The sequence below is a fragment of the Anolis carolinensis genome, chromosome 5 (genome assembly GCF_035594765.1).
Source record: "Anolis carolinensis isolate JA03-04 chromosome 5, rAnoCar3.1.pri, whole genome shotgun sequence".
Classification (NCBI taxonomy): domain Eukaryota; kingdom Metazoa; phylum Chordata; class Lepidosauria; order Squamata; family Dactyloidae; genus Anolis; species Anolis carolinensis.
The window spans coordinates 83205204-83222562 of record NC_085845.1 but is presented as its reverse complement, the minus strand read 5'-3'; the positions used below and the strand labels follow the sequence as shown (position 1 = coordinate 83222562).

Sequence of the window (17359 nt, the reverse complement as noted above, 5' to 3'; positions counted from 1 at the left end):
CATCCCGTTTTTTCAGCTGCTTTTAAGGCATCCCAGTTTCTCACACTTTCCCCCTTTGTGCTCAGCTTCCTTGAGTTGTTGTAATCTGAGTTCAAAGTGCAGAAGGGATTTACACTCAGTTAAATCAGCGGGCCAAACCACTGAGGTGTTGAATTTGCTGACCAAAAGGTTGGTGGTTCGAATCCATGGAGTGGAGTGAGCTCCCACTGTTAGACCCAGCTTCTCCCAACCTAGCAGTTCGAAAACATGCAAATGTGAGTAGATCAGTAGATACTGCTTCTCCGGGAAGGTAACGGCATACCATGCTGTCGTGCTGGCTACATGACCTAGGAGGTGTTTTTGGTCAACGCTTGCTTTTCAGCTTAGAAATGGAGATGACCCTGAGAGTCCGACATGACTAGACTTAACGTCAGAGGAAACCTTTCAACAGGGGGAAAGAACAAAGGAGGGCAAAATCTCACTCTTTTCTGTAGGCTCAGGCAAAAGCAAACTGCTGCAGCCTCTCTTAGCTTTGTCATTGCTATCTTAACCACTTTGAGTTTGCTTGGCTTCATGTGTCCTGGTTTCCACCTGTAAAATGTTGGATGGCATTGTTCTATTCTTGGTATGAACCCATAAAACCCATTTTTCCATTTTGTTCTTGTTCAAATTATACTGAATTTGCATTCTAAAAGGGAAGATAAGCAAAATCTATTTGGCCATTGTTGCTTTGACCAATGATGAAGGTCAAGAAGAAGAAAATATATGAAGGGTGGAGGAGACAGGGCTGGGAAAAACTTGAAAAGAAGGATCTTCCTGACCTTGTTTGAAATGTTAGAATGAAAGCTCTCTGGTACATGCTGGCAAAACAAGAAAATCTTGTCAAACTGGCAAGATGCAATACCCATATTGACACCATATACCCTGAAAAACTTTTTTAAAGTTCCAAAAGATACAGGGCTCGAAGTTTCTAGAAGATCCATTAACTCATTACTAGAGGTGAGCCATCTTCAAAGGATTAAGAGATGCTACCAGTCAAAATGACTCACTTGAAAAAAAAGATGTCAACATTTTAGGTCAGTAGGAACCCAGATATTTGTTTTGTAGCTTATTTTTAAACAAAGGAATGAAGAACAGAACATTTCTTACTGATGTGAAGAACTGACCTCTGACCGCTCATCTCATTAAGGACTTTATTCCACTTTATTTTTGTATTGCAACAGACCTAACTTTGAAGGCCAAGTTATGTGTAATAGCGAGCACCATCACTATGAAAGATAATGGAGATCATGCAAGCAACATTTATGAATCAGGATAGGAACTGAGAGAACAGGACTCCCTGAAATGACTGAGTTGGGAGCATGCACAGAGAAAAAGATCTTCCAGAACAGATAAACAAAACTCATGATGAATATAACTGGGATGAAATAGTGTAATGTCCTAAAATCTGTCCAAACTACTAGTTTTTGTGCAGAAGATGTGCAGTTTTTAATTGAACAGGGAAAGATTTGTGTCCTTAATGCAATTCTTCTCTTGCAAGTTTAAGTAGTTAAATCCCATAAAAATATGTATATCTTGTCCCCTCCTTTGTGTTTCTTAAAATGATACTTGAGGAAAATGATTGTATACACTTTATGGGAATATTTTGCATACTGCTAACAACATTACTGTTTTCATCTTCTATATACAGTCCTTGTATTGCTTTATGAATAATATTTATGCATAATAACTTCACACAAAAGCTCTATCCTTGATCAAAGTATTTCTCCAGAGGAACCATGTCTCTAGAGAGACTAACCCCTCCTCAAGAGTAGTGATTTTCAGTGTTTGCCCTTCTAGATGTTTTGGACTTCCAGTTCTCGGAGTTGCTAACTATAGGCCATGCTGGCTAGAGCTTCTGACATTTGGAAATATTTGAAAAAAATAAATGTCTGTTCTTCAACTATAGTTGGCTCTACACATTCACAAGTTTTAACTTTTGCAAATTTGGTTAATTTGTGGATTTCATTAATATGTTCTCTCAAGGAATTTGTAGTTCATCCAGCTGTTTCTATTATGGTCAGCTTCTGCCAGAGGTTGACCATAGATTTACCTGGGAGGACTTAAGAGATTTCTAGCAAGGTATTTTCTCAGTTTAAAAAAGATAGTGTTTTTTTATTTGCTGTTTTGCCACTTTCGTGGAGGATGTTTGTGTCCTGCACCCCTAACTCTATGAAAGTAGAGGATCTCCTGTGCTTCTCTCAAAATCTGCAGCTCTAAACACCTTTGCAGAAGCATACAAGAAGCTCGGCCTCTCATTGAACATCGGGAAAACCAAAGTGCTCTTCCAGCAGGCACCAGCTGATCCCTCTGCAATGCCAGAAATACAGCTTAATGTTGTACCATTAGAAAATGTTGACCATTTCTACTACCTTGGTAGCCACCTCTCCACAAAAGTCAATATTGACCCTGAAATACAACACCGCCTGAGCTCTGTGAGTGCAGCATTCTTCTGAATGAAGCAGAGTGCTTGAGGATCGGGACATCCATTGGGATACCAAGGTGCTTGTTTATAAAGCTGTTGTCCTCCCAACCCTGTGAAACGTGAACTGTCTACAGACGTCACACTCAACTCCTGGAACGATTCCACCAGCGTTGCGTCCGAAAAATCCTGCAAATCTCTTAAGAAGACAGGTGGACAAATGTCAGCGTGCTGCAAGAAGTAAAGACCACCAGCATTGAAGTGATGCTCCTACACAATCAATTCTGCTGGACTGGCCACATTGTCTGAATGCCCGATCACCATCTCCCAAAGCAGTTACTGTACTCCCAACTCAAGAATGGAAATTGGAATGTTGTTGGACAGGAAAAAAGATTTAAAGATGGGCTCAAAGCCAACCTTAAAAACTGTGGCATAGACACAGAACTGGGAAGCCCTGGCGCTTCAGCGTTCTAACTGGAGGTCAGCTGTGACCAGCAGTGCACTGGAATTCGAAGAGGCACGAATGAAGTGTGAAAAGGAGAAACGTGCCAAGAGGAAGGTGCATCAAGCCAACCCTGACCAGGACCACCTTCTACCTGGAAACAGATGCCCTCACTGCAGAAGAACATGCGGGTCAAGAATAGGTCTCCACAGTCACCTACATACCCACTACTAAGACACTACCACTTGGAGGACCATCATACTCAGACGAGGGATCGCCTAAGTAAGTAAGTAAGTTTGTGTCCTGCACCCCTAACTCAAAGTAGAGGATCTCCTGTACTTCTCTCAAAATCTGCAACAGACAAATGTCTTGTCTTTTATTTGAAATATATATTCTGAGGTTAATCCCCTTTCCACATTTTTCTGATATATGTTGAGAACCTGCAAGGAGAACCTTTATGTCAAATTTGGATTGGTTACCTACATGTAAAATGTTGACGTCTGAGATGGAGATGCTTTCATCACTGAACGAAAATAGCAATCTGTCTTTGTCAAAGGCCTGCTTTTAATGATCTCAAATTCCCCTAAATAAGTAATTGTGGAAGGATGTAAGAACAGTTACTTCAAATTGTAATAAAGATGAAACAATGTGCCGGTTGTGCATGGGTATCATCCTGCCAGTGGTTTTGGAAACCTTTTGTTTAATCAATAATTGATTACATTTTTGAAGGTATAAATATACTTTTAATAAGAATAATATAATTCATAGAATTCATTTGTATGGTACTTTGCAAAGTAAATTCATTTGAAAATTTAACAAGATAGAGAAGAGCTTTGAAAAACTCTGAATGTAATTCATACAAAATAAAATATGTTTTGTATAAAATGTAAAACATTTTGAAATACAATATAAACCAAGTATGCAATAGTGACTGTACAATGCACCTATAACCTGACTTATTTACAAATATACATGAATATAAATTACATTTATATTTAATTTTTGGATAATTCAAGATTGTATAAAATCAGAACTTTCACATAATTTTGATATTCTACATATATACACGCAGATAGACAAAGTTACACAGCACTTTCCTGAAATCGTCCACTATAGTGGCAATGCTTCCATTCTGTCTCAGCTTTTTATATTCCGGCGGTTTACTTTCTCATTGTAAAAATTTATGAATTAAAATTTTGTTTCTGGTGGTGCCTGTGGGCAGAAAGAAGAAAAACGTGTTACCCTTTGATCTCAAGAGAATATAAGGCATTTTCGATATGTAATCCTGAGCACAGTCCTGTTTTGTTTACTGCATCAGACTGAAGGATCTTTTAACTTTTGAAACACACTAATGAATAGTCTCTTACAAACTGAGGGTTGAACCAGTCCAAATTTAGTGGTGGAGTGACCATGGCAGTTTTCCTTAGCCTTAGCTATGGAAATACAGGTTGAGTATCTCTTATCCGAAATGCTTATGACCAAAAGTATTCAATATTTTAATTTGGGGGAGGGGATTTTGGAATACAGTAGAGTCTCACTTATCCAACCTTCGCTTATCCAGCATTCTGGATTATCCAACGCAGTTTGCCTTTTAGTAGTCAATGCTTTTGTAGTCAATGTTTTCAATACAGTGCAATGTTTTGGTGCCAAATTCATAAACACAGTAATTACTACATAACATTACCATGTATTTAACTGCTTTTTCTGTCGATTTGTTGTAAAACATGTTTTGGTGCTTCATTTGTAAAATTATAACATAATTTGACATTTAATAGGCTTTTCTTTAATCCCTCCTTATTATCCGACATTTTCACTTATCCAACGTTCTGCCGGCCCGTTTATGTTAGGTAAGCCAGAGGGGGTTTGGCCGAGTGGGTGAAGGTGGTGGTGAATGCCTCCCTTCGGGAGGGCAAGTTTCCAGCGAGCCTAAAAATGGCTGTGATCAAGCCGCTGTTGAAAAAGCCATCATTGGATCCCACTCAATTCGGAAACTTTCGGCCTATTTCCAATCTCCCCTATTTGGGCAAGGTCTTGGAACATGTGGTTGCTTCGCAGCTCCAGGGATTCTTGGTTGACACTGATTTTCTGGATCCGGCACAGTCTGGCTTCAGGCCGGGACATGGTACCGAGACAGCCTTGGTCGCCTTAGTCGATGATCTTCGCCGGGAACTGGACAGGGGGAGTGTGTCCCTGCTGGTTCTGCTGGACCTCTCAGCGGCCTTCGATACCGTCGATCACGGTATCCTTCTGGGACGCCTCGCGGGAATGGGACTTGGAGGTACTGTCTTGCAGTGGCTCCACTCATTCCTGGAGGGTCGGTCCCAGATGGTGTTATTGGGGGACGCCTGCTCGGCCCCACAACCGTTGACTTGTGGGGTCCCGCAGGGCTCTGTATTGTCTCCCATGTTGTTTAACATCTACATGAAGCCGCTGGGAGAGATCATCAGGAGTTTCGGGGTCCGGTGTCATCTGTACGCAGATGATGTCCAGCTCTGTCACTCCTTCCCACCTGTCACTAAGGAGGCTGTCCAGGTCCTGAACCGGTGTCTGGCCGCTGTGTCGGACTGGATGAGGGCTAACAAATTGAAATTGAATCCAGACAAGACAGAGGTCCTCCTGGTCAGTCGGAAGGCCGAACAGGGTATAGGGTTACAGCCTGTGCTGGATGGGGTCACACTCCCCCTGAAGGTGCAGGTGCGCAGTCTGGGGGTGATCCTGGACTCATAGTTGAGCCTGGAGCCCCAGGTCTCAGCGGTGGCTAGGGGAGCCTTCGCACAATTAAAACTTGTGCACCAGCTGCGACCGTACCTTGGGAAGCCAGACTTGGCCACGGTGGTCCACGCCCTTGTTACATCCCGTTTAGACTACTGCAATGCACTCTACGTGGGGCTGCCTTTGAAGACTGTTCGGAAGCTTCAGTTAGTCCAACGGGAGGCTGCCAGGTTAATAACTGGAGCGGTGTACAGGGAGCGTACCACTCCTCTGTTACGTCAGCTCCACTGGCTGCCGATTAGCTACCGAGCACAATTCAAGGTGCTGGCTTTAGCCTATAAAGCTCTAAACAGTTCCGGCCCAGCTTATCTGTCCGAACGTGTCTCCCGCTATGACCCACCTCGAAGCTTAAGATCGTCGGATGAGGCCCTGCTCGCGGTCCCGTCAGCCTCACAGGTGCGGCTGGCGGGGACGAGAGACAGGGCCTTTTCAGTAGTGGCTCCCCGCCTATGGAACGCCCTCCCCATTGAAATCAGGCAGGCTCCCTCCCTCCTATCCTTCCGTAGGAAGGTAAAAACTTGGTTGTGGGGCCAGGCTTTCGAATAAGAATCAGCAGCATTAATTACTATTATGTATGCTGGAACTCAATTGACAGACCCAGTCTTTTAAACTTGTACACGCCTATCTATATTTTATAAATGCATTTTATGAATGTTTATGTAAGTTAATTTTTAACTGATTTATAGTGTATTGTACTGTTTTTATATGTCTGTTTTATTGTAAGCCGCCCTGAGTCCCCTGTTGGGTGAGAAGGGCGGGATATATATATTGTAATAAATAAACAAATAAATAAGCGAGACTCTACTGTACTTATAATTACATATATTTGTTTTGCTGTTTGTGCCCCTGTTTAGAAGATTTCACCTCACTTTCTGTTCCGGTGACAATTAGACGTAGAAAAAAATAGACTTGTTGTGGAAATAAGGATTGGTGAGAAAGCTTCACTGGAGACACCTTTTCTCCATGATAACTCTTTCAGGAGTGGATTTCTTCTCTGAGGGATAGAGTTCTCTCACTTCCTGTTGCCTCACCCCTGTAGTTAACTATGAGTTGTTTGTAAGTTGGATGTTTGTAACTCGGAGACTGTTTGTACATATACACAGATATTTTGGAGATGGGACCCACGTCTAAACATAAAACTCGTTTATGTTTCTTAAACACCTTATACCTGTAACCTAAAGGGACAGCAGTGGCGCAATGGGTTAATCCTTGTGACGCTGAACTGCTGGAAAAAGGCAATGAAGATGCTTCAAGCGGCAACACAACCAGGAGGTGTTTATGGACAACACAGGCTCCTCGGCTTCAAAATGGAGAAGAGCACCTCCCTCAGAGCCTGAGATGAGCACTGCCTCCAGAGCCGGAAATGAAAGGAGAAGCCTTATCTGTTTATTTGTATTTTGTCTCATTGTCATTGTAACAAGGCACTGAATGTTTGCCTGTGTCTGTTTATATGTTGTAATTTGCTCAGAGTCCCCTTGGGGATAAGGGTGGAATATAAAATGTTATTATACATTATTACTATTGACACAAAGACAGAGTATGACACAACAATCCAGATATATATGCTGGATTTCGTATCACAGAATCACTAGTCGAACACTTCCCAAGTGTTTAGAATTGTGAGATATATACTGTATTATTATAATAATAGTCCCTGAAATTCTGAAGAATATACAGATTCATAGCAGTTGTTGTTGTGTTATTATTATTGAACCATCTCAGCTATTCAAGTGTCAATTTTAGATAAGGTATTTAGTCATTGGTACTAGGGGTGCTACTTCAGGACAGTCATGCTGTTAACCTAAGCAATTATTTAAAAACGTGGACAAAATAGTTGGCCTTACTGTGAATTCCCGATTGCGTAGTCCTCCATTTGTATTGATTATAAAATTATCTTTGTTTTCCTTTTCCTTCTCCTGTGGTGAAAAACATATTGCAGAGTGAGGGATTTTTCATTTTTTTCATGCACCTTTACAAAGCACTTGATTTGTAACATTGCTATCCTGATAGTAGTTGCTCTTCTATTAGTTCAAAATTGTTCTCATAATAGGAACAGTATTTTGTTAACTAAGGGCACATGCAGTGATGAAAATGTCTCCAGATTTTGCTCCTGATCTTTCTGATTTTATTGACTTAAATTTCTCAGATCATACCAGGATTGACAGAAAGTATTTCACCCCTCTCCGAGGATGCCTAAAACCACAAATAACACTACCGTATGTAACAAAATTTGAAAATAAATTGCTCCTGGTTTGAAAGTGTTATTTTCTGTTTAATTGTGCAGTACTTACTTTGAAATTAGTTGTTATACTCCAGAAAATTCATTTTTGTGGCTGCTACAAACTATGTTGAATTGTTTGAGACTCTATGAGTTATTCCTTGTAACAAAATGTGCAGCAGGATGTTCCGCAAAAACAAAGTTTCCGCAGTTGAATAAACCTTTTCCATGTTTTTATGATATAACCAATTAGGAAATGACATTTTAACCCAGGAACAAAAATCGTGTTACATCGTGTAATAGCTAATCCTGAATTTCAATTATACTTGAGCTGGACACATGATATAGAATTGTACTGGAGGACCACAAACACTTCTATGACAGAGTATTTTTTGGATTGTGGGTAAGTGAAAGCGTGAATATTGAATTCATGGTTAAAGGTGCTATATTATACTACGTATTTCTCTCTCTTTCTGTATGTGCCTTCAAGTCTACTTATGGTGACCCATTAATTTCATGGGTTTTTTTAAAGGTAAGGAATACCCAGAGGTGGTTTTGCCAGCTCCTTCCTCTGGAATATAGTATACAGCACTTGTTATTTCTTGGTGGTCTCCCATCCAAGTGACCCTGCTTTTCTTCCAGCATCAGACAAGATTGAATGCCTTTAGGGCATCTACCAAGGCTTAGATGTAAAAGTACAGCAGTGACCTTTACGGTAAGGTCCACAAAATTCACTTACGTATGATAGTTAAGATGCGATCTAGTAAATTCTTACCATAATGGATGTGTACTTTGGTAAACTTTCCACAATGCCTTTTTCCCTCATTACATATATAACTGCATCGTGAATAGTAACGAAGAACATAGATGGTTGAATTTCATCATCAAAGAATCCACATCTTTCCAGTTTGTCCAGAAGGCCCTCTGCAAGATAAAGGAACAAATAAGATTTTCAGGCACAGAAAACAATTTGGGGGTGGGGACAAAGTGCTATTCTGCTTCTGGATTTTACATCTAATGTTGGGTCCCATATAATAATAATAATAATAATAATAATAATAATAATAATAATAATAATAATAATAATAATAATAATATAAAGATACCCTAGCATATCTATCTTGTTTGCTGTGTCATACTATGTCATTGTGTCAATAATAATAATAATAATAATAATAATAATAATAATAATAATAATAATAATATTATTTTTATATCCTGCCTCCATCTTCCTGAAAGGACTCGGGGCAGCTTACATGGGGACAAGCCCAACGTCAACATAGATTAAAACACAATCCATGAATTAAAACATAACAGTCTGGAAAACTCACAGCAACTCAGTGATTCCAGCCATGAAATGCTAAATAAAACGCAGCACAAAAGTAAGATTTTTTAAAATCCAGCCATATCCCAATATACTGTGGCTTCGTCCACTCTTTTTTTCCCCTATGTAAACTGTAGTGTAAGTAGGGTTTCTGTTCCTCCCCATCATCCCCATCATAGGAACCCCCGGTGGCGCAGTGAGTTAAACCCTTGTGCCGGCAGGACTGCTGATATGAAGGTTGGGTTGCCTGACCTAAAGGCTGCCGGTTTGAATCTCTCTTTGACAGTTTTGCCCCTGAATATTGTGGTTTTATTTCATTGGCCTTTGCATTATTATTATTATTGACGACACAAAGACATAGTATGACACAGCAAATGAGATATATATGCTGAATTTCGTATCACAAAATCACAAGTTGAACACTTCCGAAGTGTTCAGGACTGTGTGATGTATTATTATTATTATTATTATTATTATTATTATTATTATTATTATTATTATTCTCCCATCAAGTAGTGAGGTTTTGGCCAGGCTGGATAAGCACATGTTTCCCCCAGGTTTAAGCACTTGATCTCAAGCCCATTGTTTTGTTTCTTTGGGACATTAAAGATTGGCTAATAAACACACATAGACCATGCTACATGGCTTGAATGATATATGGAACTGGATCAGCTTACCATGTGCTCCTACAATATATACATCCACATCAATCCGGATAAACTCTTTCAAGGACTGTTAAAGAAGAAATGGATAGTCATTAGCAATTAGTTGACATTACCGTACAGAGCAAACATTAAGAAAAGTTTAATCTTCTAAGCAGAGATTAAAGTGTTGCCATATAAGGAAGCACAGACCATTTATGTTCAATACAGTGTGTGTTGTGATTAGCGGCACATTTGGCCAGAAGCTATTCTGCTATTTGGTTGTCACAGTGTCACAAAGGATGTCACAGTGAGGAGGGTGCAGACTTGTTTTCACCTGCTCTGATAACTAGGATGCAGAGCAATGGATTCAAATGGCAGGAACAGAGATTCCAACTAAACATCAGGAAGAACTTCCTGATGAGAAGGGTTATCCAAAAGTGGAATATACTGTCTCACAAGGTGGTGGAATCTCCTTTTCTGGAGGTTTTTAAGCAGAGGCTGAATGATCATCTGTCTAGGTGCTTTGATAGTATGTTTCTGCATGGCAAAGGCTTAGAATAGACAGCCCTGTGGTCTCTTTCAACTCTATGATTTTATAATTTTAACACTAAAATCAGAATTATGCCAATTTACACTCTCAACAACTGCTAAAACTGTTGTAGATCCTTAGCATCTTGAACAAATAGCAATCCTAAACATCAACCTTCCCTTTGACCATATTTTCAGATATTGATAGCATTATATGTTTATGGTAATATACGAGGGCTATCCAGAAAGTAGATTACGTTTTGGAATTAAAAATGAACAAAGTATAGGAGAAAACATTTACTAAATGCAGTTGAAAGCCACACCCAAATACCACTTCTCAACATAGTCGCCATTCAAATCTAGGCACTTATAGTGATGAATGAGCTTTGCAACTCCTTCCCCACAAAACTCTGCCGCTTGCGTCCTCAACCACTTGTTTGCAACAATGGGGGCATGGCTGGCAACGCAGCGTTTTGGCGACGATGCGCAGCTGCGGAAAGGGGTGACTAGCTGGTTGAGGACGCAAGAGGCAGAGTTTTGTGGGGAAGGAGTTGCAAAGCTCATTCATCACTATGATAAGTGCCTAGATTTGAATGGCGACTATGTTGAGAAGTGGTATTTGGGTGTGGCTTTCAACTGCATATGGTAAATGTTTTCTCCTATACTTTATTCATTTTTAATTCCAAAACGTAATCTACTTTCTGGATAACCCTCATATATCTATTCTCCATAATTGCTCTGCCACACTTCAACTGATGCTCGTTTTTCAGGGTCCTTTTAAACTACCTTGTTATAGCACTGATTCTATTTGTAACAACCATGGCAACATCCTATAAAATATTGTGTTTGTGTTTGTGAGGCGCTAGAACTCTCTGCCAACCTAGCAATTCGAAAACATGCAAATGTGAGTAGATCAATAGGTACCACTCCGGTGGGAAGGTAACGATGCTCCATGCAGTCATGCTGGCCACATGACCTTGCAGGTGTCTGTGGACAATGCCGGCTCTTCGGCTTAGAAATGGAGATGAGCACCAACCTCCAGAGTCAGACACGACTAGACTTTATGTCAGGGGAAACCTTTATCTTAGAACTCTCTAGCTGAGAATATTAAATACTTAACTGCAAATCCCAGGATTCCATGACAATTAAAATTAAATTATAGTGCTATAATAGGATAGTGGTAAAGGATACCAAGTTAGGGTTGAGGGGAGAAAGATTAGGGTGCCATCAGTTGCTTAGGAGTGTAAAAAGATAGAAATGGAAAACAATTCCACTTCTACATCCACTGTCTGGACCGTATGTGGAAGACAATTACCTCTTTGAGGACTCTCATTGCAGAAACATCAAGAAATGACACTGCAGAGAAATCAAGAACGAGGCTGTGAATATCGACCGTTGGAACGGTGATGTTGGGAGGAAGGCTGGAAGTCCAGTCTATCTGAATTGGCAAGTCTTTGGTATCTGTGGGCTGATCCAGTTCTTCAATGTGGTTGTTATCCAGTTCTTCGTCGGAATCATTCACAGAATTAACAGTGCAAATAAAACCTTTCTGTATAGAAAAAGAACCATGTAAAAATGAATGATATATAAGAAGATGTTATAAGACTCTTACTGCTATTCAAGGTAAGCTGCTTACCTGTGTCTTCTATGGAGAAGGGGACTGAAAATAACACCCAAAACAAGAGTTTTCATTCTGAAATAGTTCAGCTATCGGGATCTGTAGAATTACAACTCCTATAATTTTCCATCTGACCAAAAGCTTTCCAATGTATTATAATCTCAATAATCCATTTATTATAATATATGGCATAGGGGGCCTTGGGTTAAACCACTGAGCTGCAGAACTTGCTGACCGGAAGGTCGGCAGTTACGAATCCACGGGATGGGGTGAGCTCCTATTGTTAGCCTCAGTTTTTGCCAACCTAACAGTTCAAAAACAATATGGATGCTTAAGTCTAACAAGGCAAATAGGTTAATGACTAATTTCACCCCTAATAGATTTCTCACCAAATTATCCTTCAAAGCCATGTATTTTTTGCCCTGACAGTGATTTACCCTCACCCTAATATTGCCACCAGCCATCTATATGTGTATGTGTGTGTGTGTGTGTGTGTGTGTGTGTGTGTTATCACACACGCATATAGATGGAGCCCCCGGTGGAACAGCAGCTTAAACTGCTGAGCTGCTGAACTTGCTGACCAAAAGGTTGGTGGTTTGAATCCGGGGAGTGGGGTGAGCTCCCGCTATTAGCCCCAGCTTCTGCCAACCTAGCAGTTTGAAAACATGCAAATGTGAGTAGATCAATAGGTACTGCTTCAATGGAAAGGTAACGGTGCTCCGTGCAGTCATGCTGGCCACATGACCTAGGAGATGTCTATGGACAACGCCAGCTCTTCAGTTTAGAAATGGAGATGAGCACCAACTCCGAGTCGGACTCAACTACATGCAATATTTGACCACGATTATAAATTGGCACGAGAGATGTTTTGCAAGGAAGAGTATTTCTCTGCTCTGTGCATCTAGACACAGTGACCTCTGTATCTTTACATGGCCAGATTTAAAACCATCCATGATCTGAGGGTTGTCTTTCTTTTCATGCTACACTTTCGCACAAAACAGTTCACTGGAGTTCAAGCAGTAAATGTTTAAAAGCCTTTACTGCTTACCCTCTGCCTACTTGCTTTTCCCAGAATTAACTTGTTATATTTGAGAGGGTGTTATTTTCATTCTTCCTTTGCAACACAATGCACAACTTTAATTTCAAGATTGTGGGGGAAGATAGGACTGGGCAATGGATTCCATTCAGAAGGAAGAGATCCGGAATGGCTGGATTCTCATTACTTAACCAGATTGTCCTTTGGCAGAGAACGCTGAAGTTCTCTCCTAAATCTCTGTCAATTCCTCCCAAAACCTTGCTTCATTTTCTGTTAGTCTTGAGGGTTCTGGCTCAATTATATCCTTGGTGGGGTTCAAGGGGTTCTTTGATTGAAGGTGAACTATAAATCCCAGTAACTGCAACTCCCAAATGTCAAGGTCTATTTTCCCCAAACTCCTCCAGTGTTCAAATTTGGGCATATTGAGTATTAATGCCAAGTTTGGTCCAGATGTAGGTGAACTACAACTCCAAAACTCAAGGTCAATGCCCACCAAATTCTTCCAGTATTTTCTGTTCATCATGGGTCTGCTATGTGCCAAGTTTGGTTTAGTTCCCTTGTTGGCGGAGTTTAGAATGCTCTTTGATTGGAGGTGAACTATAAATCCCAGCAACTACAACTCCCAAATATCAAGATCTATTTCCCCCAAACTCCACAATTGTTCACATTTGGGCATATTGAGTATTGGTGCCAAGTTTGGTCCTGATCCATCATTGTTTCAGTCCAGTGCTCTCTGATATAGGTGAACTACAACTCCAAAACTCAAGGTCAATGCCCACCAAACCTATCCAGTATTTCCTGTTGGTCATGGAAGTTCTGAGTGCTAACTTTGATTCAATTCCATTGTTGGTTGAGTTCAGAATGCTCTTTGATTGTAGGTGAACTATAAATCCCAGCAACTGCAACTCCCAAATGACAAAATCATTCCCCACCCCACCAGTTTTCAAATTTGGGTGTATCGGGTATTTATGCCAAATTTGGTCCAGTGAATATACATCCTGCACATCAGATATTTACATTACGATTCATAACAGTGGCAAAATTACAGTTAAGAATTAGCAACGAAAATAATTTTATGGTTGGGGGTCACCACAACATGAGGAACTGTATTACATGGTCGTGGCATTAGGAAGGTTGAGAACCATTATCTTAGTTCTTTCTTGACTGAAGCTTGACAGGAAGTTTAAACACTTGATTGGAAGACTACTTTTTCCCACACTAGGGCTATAAATCTTATCTTTATGAATGTGGTCATAAAGTCTCTTTTTCTGTTTTCCCTTTTGTACTTTGACAAGCAATGATGTACATTAAGCATGACAACGTGTCTGGGCCCCTGTTTAGAAGGTTTCACCACACTTTCTGTCCGTATTACAATTGGATTTTGGGGGGAAAAAAGGCTTGCTATGGAAACAAAAATTTGTGAGAAAGCTTCAGTTGAGACACCTTTTCACCATAAGAAGATTCATGGACCCTGGGAAACTGCAATTCCCAAGACCATGGCATTTAAAGTAAGGCCCAACTGCATTCATTCCACAGAGTAGATGCATCCAGATAAGGATATGGACCTTGGGAAACAATAACTCCCAGAAGGACTCAATCGCTTGGAGCCATGGCATTTAAATAGGGTGCAAGGACATTCATTCCATACTGTAAATGCACCAAGAGAAGGGTATGGACCTTGGAAAAATATGACTCCCAGGACTGCATAACATGGAGACATAGCATAATAATAATAATAATAATAATAATAATAATAATAATAATAATAATAATAATAGGCCCCTACTGCATTTATTCTCCAGTGCAGATGCACCAGAGAAGGGGAACTATAACTCCTAGGAACGCATAGTATGGGGCTATAGTATTTAAAGTGGGGTCCAAAAACATTCATTCCATAGCGTAAATGCACCCAGAGAAGAGCATGGACCTTGAGAAACTATAACTTCCAGGAACGCATAGTATGGAGCTATGGTATTTAAAGTAAGGTCCAACTGCATTCATTCCACAGCGTAGATGCAGCCAGAGAAGGGTATGGACTTTGGGAAACTATAACTCCCAGGAGGACTCCATCACATGGAGCCATGGCATTTAAAGTGGGGTGCAAGGGAATTCATTCCATATGGTAAATGCACCAAGAGAAGGGTATGGACCTTGGAAAACTATGACTCCCAGGACTGAACAGCATGGAGACATGGCATAATAATAGTAGTAGTAGTAGTAGTAGTAGTAGTAGTAATAATAATAATAATAATAATAATAATAATAATAATAATAATGGTACCATGGGCCCTTACTGCATTTATTCTCCAGTGCAGATGCACCCAGGGGTATGGACCTTGGAAAACTATAACTCTCAAGAACGCATAGTATGGAGCTATGGTACTTAAAGTAGGGTCCAAGAGTATTCATTCCATAGTGTAAATGCACCCAGAGAAGAGTATGGCCCTTGGGAAACTATAACTCCCAAGAATGCATAGTAGGAGCTATGGTAATTAAAGTGGGGTCCAAGAGCATTCATTCTATAGTGTAAATGAAACTAGAGAAGGATGTGGACCTTGGGAAACTATAACTCCCAGGACTGCAGAGCATGGAAACAGGGCATAATAAACTTTCCCTAACTTTCCCTAACAAGGGTATCTTGGCTCCTCCCACAATTTCCCCACCCACAAATTGGGGAAATGTCTCAATTTAATCCTGAGAGCAACGAATGCCATCACATTACTCAATTAGCCATTCATCCAGATCATTCCCCCAAAATCCACTTCCCCACCATCTCCTGAAACGTTTGAAAAGAATGCTGGCCCCCATGCTTAAAATACGCAATGAATGCTCTACCCTACATTTGAACCCAACCTAATGTGATGAACACAGTGGGTGACCGGATTTTAAGTACAGGACTCGGTGGAATTTAGTAAACACGATGAAGTGGCAAGACGGGTTCATACTTACAGGTGTCACTTGAAGCTCTCCTTTCTTCAGCATCCTTCTGATTTTCCTCAAAGCTTTGTTACGCTTGCGTAGCACTCTCAATGGTTTGAAACCGACCTGGTTTTATAAAAATCAAGATTACAGAAACCAGCTTACTTTCACTGCAGTGCAGGCAAATGCTAAATAGCTTTCTAAGTAAGTAATACAGACCTTGGTTTAAAAATGATTTTAAGTATGCATATAGAGCTAGTAGTAAATACTATTTATATAGTGACTAGCCAAGACTCGTAATCCTGTCCCAAACTGTAACAGGTTTTAAAATACCGTATATACTCGAGTATAAGCCGACACGAATATAAGTCGAGGCAACTAATTTTACCACAAAAAACTGGGATAACTTATTGACCCAAGTATAAACCGAGGGTGGGAAATGAAGCAACTACTGGTAAATTTCAAAATAAAAATAGATACCAATAAAATTACATTAATCGAGGCATCAATAGGTTAAATAATGCATATATATGGGTACAGATATACAGGTACATGGATCTATATGTATATAGGATTTGCAAGGACCTGCAAACATGAGGGGAAAATTTATATATAAAATTAATGTATATAGAGATAGATAGATAGATAGATAGATAGATAGATAGATAGATAGATAGATAGATAGAGATATGTAAGTACATAGGGATTGCAAATGCATGCCTATATATCTGTAGGAGAGATTAACAAATATTTCAGGGGAAAATGCTTTTATAAGGTTAATGGAAATATATATTTCTTCTTCCTGACTTGCAAGGGCGTCTTTCCCTTTTCAAAACATTCCCTTGGTTAAGAATGTGGGAGGCTTTGGAAAACACACTGATAAGGGAGGGTAAGAGAGAAATATATCATATATTGCAAGCAATGGCCTCCAGATTCTTTTGCCTGGCCTTGACCTTGACCCCATTATAAGCTGAGGGAGGCTTTTTCAGCTCAAAAAAGGGCTAAAAAACTCGGCTTATCTTCGAGTATATACGGTACATCAAGCAAAATAGCCGGACTTTCCTCTCAATGCTCCATTAAATAAGGCAGAGTTCCATCATTCCTAAAGGAAGCAGTTATAAAATCACTACTGAAAAAATATTACTAGTAAAGTACTTACAGCTGCTGTCAATTTGTCCTTGAAGAAGTCAATATTAGCAAAGAAGATTGGGGATGGACATCTGAATATCTTCACACCCTCTGGCTCATATATCTAGGTTCCAAAATATGAACTATTAATATACTCCATCCTATCATAAACAGCTCAGATATGGTAGCATAAAATAATATACTTACATCTGTGTAATCCTTTCTGTTTCTGTAGATATCTTTTCTTCCAACGTTGGCTAGGAGTGTGCACTTTGGACTGTAAAAACAAA

General features: G+C 40.0%; 1 protein-coding gene across 2 annotated transcripts in view; it reads right to left on the bottom strand.

Moving 5' to 3' along the window:
* Window positions 1–3609: 3609 nt before the first annotated feature.
* Window positions 3610–17359, bottom strand: part of slc26a3 (solute carrier family 26 member 3) — a 33342-nt gene continuing 19592 nt past the window's right edge. Inside the window, exons 13-20 of one of the 2 annotated variants that reach the window (XM_062981704.1) lie at window positions 17277–17346; window positions 17101–17193; window positions 15972–16067; window positions 11684–11917; window positions 9874–9928; window positions 8648–8796; window positions 7499–7570; window positions 3610–4094 (exon numbers count right to left, since the gene is read on the bottom strand). In XM_062981704.1, coding sequence (XP_062837774.1) covers window positions 4071–4094; window positions 7499–7570; window positions 8648–8796; window positions 9874–9928; window positions 11684–11917; window positions 15972–16067; window positions 17101–17193; window positions 17277–17346 — 793 coding nt within the window. In that variant the 3' untranslated portion in view covers window positions 3610–4070. Of the gene's footprint in view, window positions 4095–4741; window positions 7571–8647; window positions 8797–9873; window positions 9929–11683; window positions 11918–15971; window positions 16068–17100; window positions 17194–17276; window positions 17347–17359 lie in introns of those variants that run through there. The other variant, XM_062981703.1, reaches the window with a different exon arrangement.